Source organism: Rattus norvegicus, chromosome 3 (genome assembly GCF_021556685.1).
Source record: "Rattus norvegicus strain SHRSP/BbbUtx chromosome 3, alternate assembly SHRSP_T2T, whole genome shotgun sequence".
Classification (NCBI taxonomy): domain Eukaryota; kingdom Metazoa; phylum Chordata; class Mammalia; order Rodentia; family Muridae; genus Rattus; species Rattus norvegicus.
Genome location: NC_141536.1, coordinates 76,282,461 through 76,296,897, shown reverse-complemented (window position 1 = coordinate 76,296,897; position 14,437 = coordinate 76,282,461). Strand labels below are relative to the sequence as shown.

The 14,437-nt window shown below is 38.8% G+C and overlaps 1 protein-coding gene across 51 annotated transcripts in view; it reads right to left on the bottom strand.

Moving 5' to 3' along the window:
* The window catches only part of Celf1 (CUGBP, Elav-like family member 1), a 74,621-nt gene that overhangs the window by 21,326 nt on the left and 38,858 nt on the right, over window positions 1-14,437 (bottom strand). For 24 of the 51 annotated variants that reach the window (XM_087653159.1, XM_087653157.1, XM_087653164.1 and 21 more), the window contains 1 exon segment: window positions 10,618-10,769. In XM_087653159.1, coding sequence (XP_087509285.1) covers window positions 10,618-10,688 — 71 coding nt within the window. In that variant the 5' untranslated portion in view covers window positions 10,689-10,769. 51 annotated transcript variants of the gene reach the window in all.

Sequence of the window (14,437 nt, the reverse complement as noted above, 5' to 3'; positions counted from 1 at the left end):
CTCAAACTAACATTTTAAATTCTTCAAAACTAGCAAGGAATGTTGAATCTATGAAAGCCATTTAACTTCTATGCCTTAATTTATACATCTTTTCTAAGTGAACACCCAGAGTGTATTTCTCCTATCACTTTTGCTGAATCCAGCATTAAGTAGTTATCAGGTGTAGTGTTAAGCCTGTAACTCTAGCATTTGAGATGCAGTTTGGCTGCCTCAAGTTCAAGGCCAATCTGGGCTGCACATAAAGATCCTATCACTGGGGCTGGAGAGATGGCCCTTCCAGAGGTCCTGAGTTCAATTCCCAGCAACCACATGGTGGCTCACAACCACCTGTAATGGGATCTGATGCCCTCTTCTGGTGTGTCTGAAGACAGCGACAGTGTACTCACATATATATGTAAAAAAAAAAAATTAAAAAAAAAAATCCTATCATTAAAAACAAAAAACAGGGGTTGGGGATTTAGCTCAGCGGTAGAGTGCTTGCCTAGGAAGCGCAAGGCCCTGGGTTCGGTCCCCAGCTCCGAAAAAAAGAAAAAAAAAACAACAACAACAACAAAAAAAAAAACAAAACAAACAAACAAAAAAAACACCAACCAAAGTGACATCAGTATTAAATTTCCATCTCTATTACATAGCAAAAATCTTCAGTCATCCTGTGGCTCTAAGAAACCTCCCTAAGAACTGGTAAGTCTTCAAAGGTAATAATGATTTTAATCTTATTTTTTTTTCTTTTTGTATTTTGAGACAGACTGGCCACAAACTCACAGATATCTACCTGCCTCTGCTGGTATTAAAGGTAGTACTGGGAATGAACTCAGACTCTCAGGCAACCACTGAGCTGTATCCATAGCCTTCCTGCTCACTCCTTTAGCTACACCTGGTATAGTGGGCTTCATTCATAGTTGTGTGAAATGAAGAAATTTCTTGCTAATGGTGCCAAGAAATTCTCTTTCCTTTTTTGTTTTTTTTAAAATTTGTATGTATGTGGGTATGTGGTGTTTGCATGTAATGTCTGTCTGTGTACCTACCACATGTGTGCCTGGTGCCTGCAGGGGATAGAAAAGGACGTCAGAGCCCCTAAAACTGAAATTACAGACAGTTGTGAGGGGCATGTGGATATTGAAAATTGAACCCCATGTCCTCTGGAAGAGTAGCCAATGCTCTTAATCACTGAGCCCTATCACTAGTCCTCAAAACCCTCTTATTTAAGCAATTAATCTCGCTAAAATGAGTATTATACACAGAGGACTCTCAACTATGAGCACAGCTAGTATACCCAGGTGTCGTAGAACACACTCATAATCCTGATGCTTGGGAAGTGAAGAGCTGTGGCTACACAGAGCATTTAAAGCCAGTTGTGGCTACATGAAAACGTTTCAAAACAACAACAAAAGGACAGCTACTACTTCCTATGATTATACAGTTGCCACAGGATCAAGCTATCAAAAAGTTATTTTGGAAGCAAACAGGGCAGCAACCCAGTAGTAAAGAGCAAACACAAAGACAGAGTTTGGATATTCAGCATCATAGAAAGGGCCTGGCACACCAACACTGGGAAAAGACAGAAGATTCTATTCTGCAGGCTTGCCTGGCTGGCCAATCTAGCCTAACTGACAAGTTATAGGTTCAGTGAGACCCTGTGTCAAGATGATGATGATGATGATGATGATGATGATGATGATGATGAAGAAGAAGAAGAAGAAGAAGAAGAAGAAGAAGAAGAAGAAGAAGAAGAAGAGGAGGAGGAGGAGGAGGAGGAGGAGGAGGAAGGAAGAAAGAAGAAAGAAGAAGAAAGAAAGAAAGAAGAAGGAAGAAAGAAGAAAGAAAGAAAGAAAGAAAGAAAGAAAGAAAGAAAGAAGAAGGAGGAGGAAGAAGCAAGAAAGCAAGAAAGCAAGAAAGCAAGAAAGCAAGAAAGCAAGAAAGCAAGAAAGCAGAAGAAGAAGAAGAAGAAGAAGAAGAAGAAGAAGAAGAAGAAGAAGAAGAAGAAGAAGAAGAAGAAGAAGAAGAAGAAGAAGAAGGTAAGTTGCAACCAGGAATGGAAGTGCAACCTTTAATTCCAGTACTTCAGAGACAGAGGTCATCATGGTCTACAGAGCAAGTTGCTAGTCAGGGTTATATAGCAAGACCTTGTCTCAATAAACTAACTGAACAATAACAAATACAAAGTGGAGAGTGATACAAAAGCCACCTCTGGTCTCCACACACATGTTGTAATACCCATCTTGGATTATATCGTTTTATTGGTTTTCCTTTATACTCAATTAAAACCATGGGTGGTGGAGGCTGGTGGTATACGCCTGTGTTCCAGCACCAGGGAGGCTGAGGAAAATGGGGGCTATACAGAGACACTATCTGAAAACAAAAGAAAGAAGGAACGGAAGGAAGGAATATGGCAGGTCACTGTAAAAATATAACAGGTTTTGGAGAGATGGCTAAGTGGTTAGCAGCGCTGGCTGTTCTTCCAGAGGACCTGACTTCAATTCCCAGGACCCACATGGCAGCTCAAGCTGTCTATAAGTCCAGTTCCAGAGGATCTAGAACCCTTGCACAGACATGCAGAGCACCAATGCACATAAAAATAAAGAGATCTTTTGTAAAAGGCACCATTAAGTAGTGAAACAATGGTGTCACTTCTTACGGCAAGACCATAACAACTTTATCAGTTTTAGTAGCGTTTTATCAAAATGTTGCTGATGTCTCATTATGTTTCTATTACAGAGATTAACTGAACCCCCGTGGTTCTCATGACATGTTTGAATAATAAGCTGGCAGTTCTTTCATCAGAGGAAGAAGTCTGTTCGTTTATATTATAACAGAAGCTGCAACTACGCAGGCTTTTCTTTTCCTTCCATATGTGCAAGTCATCTATCGCCTATTCAGTGTAAAGCAAAAACATGGATAATATATACAAATTACAATACAAATTACGAGAGTACTCTACCACTGGGCTTTATGCCTCCTCTTCCTCTGGTAGAGCAGTAGTCCTCAACCTCTTGGGGTGTGTGTGTTAAATGACCCTTTCACAGTGATGGCTTAAGACCATTGGTGACCTAAGACCATTGCAAAACAGATATTTACATTATGATTCATAATGGTATCAAAAATCACAGCTATAAAGTAGCAACAGAAATAACTGTTGGGGGTCACCACAACATGAGGAACTGCATTAAAGGATCAAAGCATTAAGAAGGTTGAGAAGCACTGCTGTAGGGCACGGCTGGTTTTTCTCCAGACTTAAGACTTCCTAGTACCTGAGACTACAGGCCTTTATTTACCACCAGGACCAGCTTCAAATCTTTAAAAACATTGAAGCCCACTCTCCTGCATGAACTAGCCTTTGCCTTTTTGTATACCAACTCAGTAACTGTAAGAATTATCTAGGTCAGTGCTATGTGAACCAAGGCCCAAAGACCAGAACCAACTTTTAAGCTTTTTAGAATTCACAAAATTGAACTTAAAGCACAATTCACAATTCACAAAAATTGAACTTAAGCAATTATGAATTAAAACTGATGATGACAAATAACAAAGAAGCTTACATCTCTTTATTTATTTTAACACTCCCCTCCTCTGGCAAGGGGTTTCTCTGTGTAGCCCTGTCTGTCCTGGAACTCATAAAGATCCTTTTGCCTCTGCTTCCCAAGTGCTGGGACCACTGACTGGCCGCATCTAATGTTTTCATAAGGAAATATTTTTTCTACATTTTACTATGGAGTAAACAATGAGGTAGCCCACCAGTTTGAAAAGCACTACTTAGATGATTTGACTTTTCAGACAGACTGAACATGCTGTAGATATCATGAACTACAATCACTCACTGACTCATGCCTGCTTCCAATATTTACTGGGCACTTAACTTATATGGGTCAGCAACACACTGTTAGACATGGTATACATTGGTAAATTCTAAAGCATTGTATAATGAATAAAACATAATTGTGCGTATTTTAAAATGCCAAAATAAAACCAATAAATTTGTGTGCTACTTTGAAAAATTATTTATATACACACATTAAGAATTTTCTGGCGCAAGGCCCTGGGTTCGGTCCCCAGCTCCAAAAAAAAGAAAAAGGAAAAAGAAAAAAAAAAAAAAAAAGAATTTTCTGTTTCACATGTATGAGTGATCCAGGAAGACAACTGGGAACTGAGCTTGAGTCCTCTGGAAGAAAAGCAAATTAACCACTGGGCCCTAACCAAATTAAGAAGAAGAAAAAAAAAAAAAAAAAGGTGGAGGAGACCAGTCAGTGGTATGGCTCAATGCTGAGAAGCCTGACAGCTTGGCTTTGCTCCTCAGGTGGACATAGTGGAGGAGAGAACCACCCCACAGGCTGTCCTGTGACCTCCACAAGCATGGAGTGCTTCTGCCTCTAATCCTAGCACGCAAAAGGGGAAAGCAGAAACAGACCAATCTATCTGCATTCTAGGCTAGCCAGAGGTACACTGAGATTCTGTCTACAAAACCTTAATTAATTTGATTAAATATCATTTTTAAAAGTAGGTTAGTGAGATATGATGGCTCAGTAGGTAAAAGCAACAAACACCAATCCAAGTTGAAACCCCAGAATTCATGTATTAGGAGTGAATTAACTCCCACCACACATGTTCCTACACATACATGCATAAAGAAACATATTAAAACCTTTTTAACATTGGGTTAGTGGTGGTAGTGATAAGCCAGGGGACTCAAGTTCAATCCCTGGAATCTACATATAGGAGAACATTCACTCCAAATTAAAGTTGTCCTTTGACCTTCGCACAATATTAAATAGTTAAATAAATAAATGTAAAAAACAGATTTTAAAAAACCTTGCATTTCCTTGGCACATATGGAAACCATTAAAAAGGAGAGATTTAAAATCTGAGAGAAGCAACCACATAAATAAATAAATATATATTCAAATAAATAGTTTCAAACTTCCTCAACTGTTATTGATGTAAAGGGATGAGCAACACTTTCCCACCTGGGCTGGAGAGATGGCTCAGCGGTTAAGAGCACTGACTGCTCTTCCAGAGGTCCTGAGTTCAAATCCCAGCAACCACACGGTGGCTCACATCCATCTGTAATGGGATCTGATGCCCTCTCCTGGTGTGTCTGAAGACAGCTACAGTGTACTCACATATAATAGATAGAAAAATCTTTAATAAAAAAAAAAAGGCATCTTCCATTCTATTCTCCTAGCACATGTGCGTTCAGTACTGTCTGTCCTTAAGAAGGTAATCACTGCATTAAAATAAATAAATGAATGAATAAATAGACCACCTGAGGGTGAAAATGAATTTCAGTGTTCTTCTAGTATTCCTAAGGCACTGGGTATAGTTCCCAGTATAAGAGAGAAAAGAGAGAAGGAAGGAAGTAAAGGAGGGAGGGAGAAAATTTTCCCTGTAGGTTATTATTTCCAGGTAGAACATTCACTCATCTAGCATACTAAAAACCAGGATTCAGGCCCTAGCACGTTTTTTTTTTTTTTTTTTTCGGAGCTGGGGACCGAACCCACCTAGCACGGTTTTAATTAAAAAAAAAAAAAAAAAAAAAAAAAAAAGGTAAGGAGACCTGAGTTTAGAGTCCCACACTCACGTGAAGAACTGGGTATAGTGGAGCACTTCTGTGACCCAAGCACTGGGGAATAGACAGAAAGAGCTCACTGCTCAGTCAGTCTAGCTGAAACTGTGAGCTTCAGAATCAGTAAGAGATTCTCTTTCAAAGAATGAGGGAGAAGACATCAATCTCTGGCCTCCACATGCACCCAAATAGGTTTTCTACAGCCAAGTACCATCCTGGGTAGATGTATGCATCCCTCGATAATTTTCAAAAGTTTTCATTATTTTGTCACTCACCTGTAGTTGATTGCCCTTTGCTCATTATACAAACAGAAATAGTTCCAGACACCCGCCCATTTACCTTGTTAGCAAATATAAACTCACATTACATTCTAAAGTTAGCTACCCCCCAGCCTCAACAAGTGCCCCAGCATACACTGTACTGTGGACAAGGAAGGGAGAAAGAGGATTTAATATAAAGGGCTCAGAAAAAGGAGGTTGTGTTACTAACCACCTATTTTTCTTGTGAGAACAAGACAGAAAATGTATATGATGTATGGAAATAATTTTAATTTGGATAAAGGGAGACTTGTTACTAGATACTTAAAAAAGGTTTCTAGCTCAATATCCTCTAACAGCATAGCTGATAATATAATTTTGAAGCAGTCTTCTTCCCTGAAGTTTAGAGAAAATGTCAAGGTTTTCATTTTGTAAGATCTCCCTCTAGTTGTCCCACCTCAAAAAAACAAAACAAAGCAAAACAAACAAAATACCTTATGCTCTTACTGTGGTGTCAGAATACCAACACCACCATGGTGGTTCTATGAAAAATGAGCAACAATCTACCTCGGAGAATAATACTAAACAAGTGAAAACACTACACCCAACAAATTACTCCGCATATAAACACTCTGTGTTACTTGGTAAGGTGGCTAAGCACACCTTCGGTCCCAGCAATACTGAATGAAGCAGGAGGCAGGCAGATCTCTGAGTTTCAGGCCAGCCAAGGCTACCTTACCAGACACTGTCTCAAAAAAAAAAAAAAAAAAAAAAAAAGTAAAAGATGCGGCTAATGGCAAAACTTGATTTGGAAAAGGGGTGTGGGACAGGGATTAGGAGAAATGATATGTGGCATGCAGGACTGAATACCTAAGAGATGAAGGACAAAGACCAGAAGAGAGAACAAAGGAAGAAAAGAAATGCACTTGGGAGTTAGAGAAATGATTAAGAATCAAGATAGATAAAGAGGTAGGTTGGAAAGACTCAGAAGATAAATTTTCTGTGATACACTAAGAGCTTAGATTTTATTTCAATACCTTTTCTTTTCTTCCCTTCCTTTAGCTTTTAAACAAAACAGTCACACATACAGGTCAGGCAGGCCTTGAACTCCCTATGTTGCTGAGAATGATTCTGAACTCCCATTTCTCTCTCTAGCTTCTAGCTCCCAACTACTAGGATTACAGATTTCTTAATCGAGATTAAGAAAATGATCAGATTTTTTCTTTAAAAAGCAAACAAACAAACAAACAAACAAAACTGGCACTGTTCACAACTATAACCCTAGAATAGGGCACGTAAAGATGAGTGCATCAGGAGCTTAAGGCCAACCTGGGCTCTATAGTTGACAGTCTCAAAAATAGAAACGAAATGAGTCAGGCATGACGGTGCAAGCCTTTAATGACAGCACTCCTGAGGCAGAGACAGGAAGGTAAATAGACACTTACGAATTCAGTACTAGAGTGTGTCTACACAATGAGTTCCAGAACAACTAGGGCTACAAAATGGGCCCTGCATACCCCAGTTACACATGTGTGCATGCATACACATATTTAGAAGAAATAAACTGGGGTGGGGAGAGAATTTGGAAACCAGGGGAATTCTATTTAAAGTTGTTCCCATTTTCATCTTTAAACCATGATCTACTAGGATGAAGAGCTTAAGGAACTTTAGGTGAGGAAGAAAAACTATGAGTCACGGATTCTAATGTAGACAATTTGGGAAATTGTTTCTCTGTAAGAAAGCCATCAGACAAAGATATCCAATAGACAGGTTTAGAATCAAGTTAAGGGACTGAGGGTATTAAAGAATGTAGAGTCCTGAGAAACACAGAAGCCAGGAAAGGAGGTTAAACAGTGAGAGCCAGAGGTTTCCCACCCTTAGAGGCTCTGGTCCTTAGAGAGCTCCATGTCTTGATGTGTAAACAAATGAAAGAAGAGCAACCAGAAGATTTCACCACGACCAAAGAAGAGCCAGACAGACACTGAGCAGAAGAACGGGAAGAAGGTGCCCGAGCTCCCTGAAGCTTTTGGGACTCTTTAATCACTTCTGTGTTGTTTAAAAAAAAAAAAATTGAAAAATGCTATATGGATCAATCACATTCCTAGATAAAATAACTTTAGTCACAAATTACTGACTTAACCTCTAGTTAAAAAACACTGCTTAAGTGAAGCATTCAAGAGGTAGCAAGCACACATCATGTATCATTTTCAAGAATTCTTTATTCTGGGGCTGAGAATGTGGGTCAGAGGTACAATGCCCCCCCTTCATGAATTCCATTCTATCATAGTGTATCATTCATTCATATGGAAGTGGGATCTAATGACATAGAAACTATATGCTACTCACTGATACCTAGTCTAGCTACCCACCTTCAAAAAAAAAAAAAAAAGAGTATTAGGTTTAAGGTTGACATCATTTATGTTTAGCAAGCAAGTCATAGCCTCTCCCAACTGAGTTCCTTATCTGCAGAATAGGGGCAAAAGCCAAAGCAGTTAGCCTTACAAAAAGCTTTGGTGAAGATGGGCCACAGGAACAGATGCAAATGATTTGGCTATGAAACATGACAGTTGGCTAGTTCAAAGTACCCACAGTAAATCCATTTATTTCAAACTTCAAAGTACATTTAAAAACTACACATTATACTTAAAATACAGTCTTGAACCTTACTTTAACAAAAAAATTAACCTGGATTTTTAAATTCCCAGTGATGTTCACTCAGTGGTTCTGTCTCAGAGTTCACAGATAGAATCGTGGGTTAGTTTAACCTCTAAAACAGTAAAATAGGGTTGGGGATTTAGCTAAGTGGTAGAGCACTTGCCTAGCAAGCGCAAGGCCCTGGGTTCGGTCCCCAGCTCTGAAAAAAAGAAAAAAGAAAAAAGAGGAAACAAACAAACAAACAAACAACCAAACAAACAGTAAAATGGGCTGAGGTTGGTAGCTCAGTTGGTAGAGTGCTTGGAAATCCCAAGTTTGATCCCCAGCATAAACTCTGAAAAAATTGGAAGTAGAAGCAAATGACAGTCACATCAATTTAAGAGGCCAGCCTGGGATACATGAGACCCTATATGAAGAAAACAGGGAAGGAAAAAGGCTGTATGGCTCAGAACATTTGTTTGCTCAGTAAGTTAATTTCTAGCACAAAAAGGAAAGGTCAAAGGAGGGGGTAGGAAAACACTAGGAGGCTCAACAAGAGGCAGCAGCAAAACACAGGAAAAAAACTGCTAGAACACAAGATGATCTGAGCCACAAACTCCAATTTTAGCTATTATATATCCGAGATACAGGCATACTTTGTGAACTAAATCTTGATATACACTGTAGAACCTTTTAACTATTGCTGAATATTTGGTAGTAAAGAACTGTCATTTAACAAAGCACATTTAATTACTATTTGGAGGACTATAGAGAAGACATACAAACCATTTTAAAAGATCAATATGGCTAACTTCAAGACTCTCAAAACTATCTCACAAAATATTTGCTATTACTCACACCTGTCCTGTGTGATTGGAACAGAGAGGCCCAACTTCAAAGATTCACACCTAGGGAATGTCCTCCCATTTAACATTCTTGGTTTTCAATAAAGGTGCATTTACTTGATATCTCAAGGTATTTTGAACTTTTAAAGTGGATAAAACCAAGGACATTGATTAAGATAACAATACAGAACTGAGGTTTGATGGAAAATGGAAGTTGTAAATGGAACCATTCTCTACAAAGTCCAGAACTCAGATTCCCTATAACCCCAACTTAGAGTCAGGTTAATATTTGGGCTAGCTAAGCAAGGTCTTCCATTTCTGCACCACAATTTATTTGAGCAAACTGCCAATCAAACGTGATATAATTTTGTTTTAATGATTTGTTGTTTTAATGATGAGGATAACCTGATATTATTGAAATTACATGCTGAATTGTATTTTCAATTAGCAAGAAGATAGGAGGAGAAAATTAAGGTTCAGAATTATACTTCACAATATACTCTATGTATACAAAATACGCTGTATGTAACACTAAGTAATATCATAACTACCAGCTTTCTCTGTGACAGGAGCTTAAGAATATGATTGTTAAAAACTAGGGGGACATGGCAGTACATGTATGTAAACACAGCCCCTCAGCTGCTGTGACAGAGGATCTCGAGGCTAATCCAGCTACATAGGTAGGTCCTATCTCAAAAAACAGTAACTGGGGTCTGAAGATGACAGAGTGTTTGCCTAAGATACACAAAGCTCTCGGTTTTATGCCTGGCAAAACTAAGCTTTGTGGCTCATGCCTGCAATCCCAGCACCCAGGAAGTAGAAGCAGGAGGATCAGAAGCTCAAGGTCATCTTCAGCTATAGAGGGAGTTCCAGACCAGCCTGGGTTACACAAAACCCTGTCTCCAAAAAAAGAAAAAGAAAAAAAGAAAAAAAAAAAAAAGGTAAGTAAGTAAAAACAGTGAATAACAAGATACTTAATTCCCAAAGGATTATTTAACTATTGCATACCCAGTCAAAGCAGTAAAGCCAGTTAAAAAAAACACCTTGGAATCTGTCATATGAGTAAACATTCTACAGTTTGAAGAGACGGGAGCCAGTACACTTGAACTAATGTTGCTAGTCATATATCAAGTGTACCCCCATGCAAAGAATTTAGTTTCATCCTGGAGGCAATTAGCAGTTATAAGAATTAGACTAAGTCATTAAGAAAATTAAGTGTAGGCTTTCTAAAGAAGTCTTTTACGGGACCGGTTTCACCAAATAACAATAATAACAGCCCAGTTCCCTCTGCTTATGATAAAAGTTAGACAACAAACATACTTACACAGGACTGGAATTCAAAGAGCAATGATCCACCATCATTTCTGGAAGGAAATCCAACTTAAACGCAGCCATCACCTCACTGTCCCCTTCAGAAGCCAATGATAATAACTTGCTGCACTTGTCTGATCCACAAATATACACAGCTTTAGCTTCCTGGGCCCCACAAAAAACACAAAGTGGAAACGGAGCTCAGGGAAAGCAGCAGTAAATGCCACAGAAAGAGGCAGGTCTGGGGAAGGGGCAGGGAAAGGGAGTATTGGACTAAAATGGGGATGCGACCATGTGAAGGGAGGCTCAGCTCAGCACACAATGAAAGTGCTGATGCACCAGGCTTGTTTTGTGTGATTTTCCCTGGCGAAGCAGTACTAAGTGCACGGTCAGATAAATAGTGTGTCAGATTCATGAAGATAGTGTAGCTAACAAAGCAGAAGAAACACAAAGTTTTCTCACATCATCCAAAGTCCTCCCTATAAATCAGTATTTAAGGTCCCACAGAGCTAAAATTACCTGAAGGAAAAAGCAAATAGGCAAAACAACAACAACAACAACAACAACAACAACAACAACAACAACAACAACAACAAGTAACCAACCAAAAAAACCCACCTCGACTCATCTGGTGAAAAATGCTTTTTAAAGAGGTAGTTGTCGGCCTTAGGTTTAAATTTAGTCTTCATTTGTTTAGCAATAACAGGGTCCAAATTAATCCCAGAACAGTCATAAAAGAAGGAACAGTAAGACCAAGAGAAGCAGGCCAGAGGCAAGCTGTTAGAAGAACTGGCCATCTAAATCCTGTTATTGACCAGCTGCTTCTGCTAGACTGGCCATGTTCTTTTTAATAGTACTGAGGGTACAGTGATAAATCAGCAGTTCATCAAACAAGCCTTTTAAAAACCCGGGTTTAGAATCACTCAGGTGGACACAGGCAAAATATGCCCACTACTTCTGAATCTTTACTAGAAATTAAAAGGAACAGCAATATAATATATATTATAACATATTATATAATAATAGTTATACTCTCCCACCAGGTAGCTCTGGCTGTCCTAGAACTTGCTCTGTAAACTAGCCTCTGCCTTGAAAGTAGTGGGATTAAACAGGTGTCCCACTAATGCCAGCATTTATTGGCTTTTCTAATGAAATAAAAAACAAAAGCCAATAAATGATCAATAAATGATAAATAAAAGTGATCATTAAAAAACAAAAAACCAGGGGTTGGGGATTTAGCTCAGTGGTAGAGCGCTTGCCTAGGAAGCGCAAGGCCCTGGGTTCGGTCCCCAGCTCCGAAAAAAAGAACCAAAAAAAAAAAAAAAAAAAAAAAAAAAACCAAACAAACCCTGTCTATTAGGGACACAAATTCAAACCACAGGGAAGAAAAGCACAATATAAGCTAACTCTTGTCATTCTTTCACCTCCTTAAGGCCTAGGAGCTGTAACAGTTCAGTGGCAGACTTACCTAGCATGTTTGTCTAACAACATGGCTTCATTCCCTAGTGTCAAAGGGTAAAAACACTGTTGCTGAAACCAAGATGGATGAAAGCAAGAATAAAATTCCAGTATGAGTGAGCTGTTGAGATGGATATTCTTAGCAACCAAGGCAGATGTGTGCTCCCTTCTCAATTTAGCTCCATGTCCCCCTAAACAACAAGTGGTGGCATTTCAATATTTAGGCAATGATTCTAAAACTTCGCTCTGAGGGCCCCCAAATTACAGGCTTCCTTTCCATTTTTTTCATTGGGGCTGTCTTACTGCAAAGAATTCACTTCACCCAAACTCAGTTCACAACACAGGAAACTTTGAAGAATGAAACATTCAGCTTATAAAAGAAGTAAAATGCAATGGGGCTGGTGCTACATGCCTGTAATCGTAGCACTTGGAAGGTAAAGGCAGTTCAAGATAACCCTCTGCTGCATAGCAAATTCAAGGACAGTTAGGAGTAACCAAATGTGTAAATTCCCAAACCACAGAAGGAAGGAGAGCATGACAGACAGTTCTAATCTGTAACAAAGGCTGATACCGATCTACACCTGACCCAGGAAGTTGGAGCTAGTTTTCTCTGCATAACCATTCTACACTAGATCTTGAACAGAGAATGGTTTCTATATTTTGTCAAAAGTCCCTGAAGATCAACTCTGCAGATAGAAGTAGCAAAAGCATGCTTCCAATTCCACTAAATGGTGAAGCATACATAAACATCAATGGAGAAGGGTGTACAAACAATACACAGTCCAGTGCACCAACCCTGCAGACTGCAGGTATTAACTAACCCTAGCTGGGGCTGCTTAAGTAAGTAACTGGCAGGTCTGCTCTTACTGGAGCGGGTATTATTACCCACCCTAAAGGTATATGGCTAAAGAAGTAACTTGATGAGTCAAAGATCAAATTAGACTTTAAGAATTAAAGAAGAATTAAGTCGGGGTTGGGGATTTAGCTCAGTGGTAGAGCGCTTGCCTAGGAAGCGCAAGGCCCTGGGTTCGGTCCCCAGCTCCGAAAAAAAGAACCAAAAAAAAAAAAAAAAAAAAAAAAAAGAAGAAGAATTAAGTCTCAAGGAATCCCACTGGTTGTTGCTATATTTCTATAATTCATTAAAAACATACAAACTCTGTGAGTTTGAGGCCAGCCTGATCTAATTCCAGAACAGTTAATGTTATACAAAGAAATCCTGTCTCAAATGAAAACAAAAATCAAAACAAAACTAAAAATTCTATATATGCCACTTTAATTAGAATCAAATAACTGACTCTGGGCACGGCCTCGTTTCTAAAAGGATACAAAAATTCCTTACTACACTTTCATTACGCCTAGAGCTAAGAAACACCTGATTGCTTACCTCCCAGCAGAATTTGTATTCAAAACAATTCACTGAAAGCTGCTTCAAGTTTTAAAAAGAAAGCAGAGAGTAGAGGCCCTACAATTTCTGTGCTTATCACACTGCTATTAAAATCCATTTATGATTTATAAAGCACTGTTGCTTCAAAAGCCTCTAATATGGAAATATTACTCCATGGAGAAGAGTGACTCTTTAAGGCAGGTCCCAAGAGTTAGCTCAGTATAATTAAATTCAATGAACTTGAGGGAAAAAAAAGAAATAATTTTTAATTAATTCAGTTTTTAAAAGGGTTTTATAACACTAAGCAATAGTAAAAATTATGGGGGCTGGAGAGGTGGCTCAGTGGTTAAGAGCACTGACTGCTCTTCCAGAGGTCCTGAGTTCAAATCCCAGCAACCACATGGTGGCTCACAACCATTTGTGATGAGATCTGATGCCCTCTTCTGGTGTGTCTGAAGATAGCTACAGTGTACTTATAGGTAATAAATCTTTAAAATATTATGAATGCAGAAACACAGATATTAAGGAAATTAATAACTAAAAAAGTTAGTTGTTCATAGAAAATGACCCTTAATTGAAAAAAAACAATCTTTGCTTACATATACTCCCATTAGAGACAGGGGTGGCAGAAGTGGTTTAACTCAGGGTCTGCTATTAAAAGGGTTAACTTATCCTGTCTCCTATTTCTTTCATTCTGAATATATCTTACTTCCTTTTGTTGTTTTTAGGACAGGGCTTCTCTGTGTAACAAGAGGCTGTCCTAGAACTCACTCTGTAGATCAGGCTAGCTTTGAACTCACAGATCAACTGTCTCTGCTTCCATAGTGCTGGGATTAAAGGCATGCACCACCAAGCTTGGCTTATTTCCTTATTTATATTTCTGTTTTTGTCTTAAATATTTTAACCTGTTTTTTTGTTTTGTTTTGTTTTGTTTTTAAGACAGGCTTCTCTTATCCCTGGATAGTAGAACTCATTCTGTAGACCAGGCTGG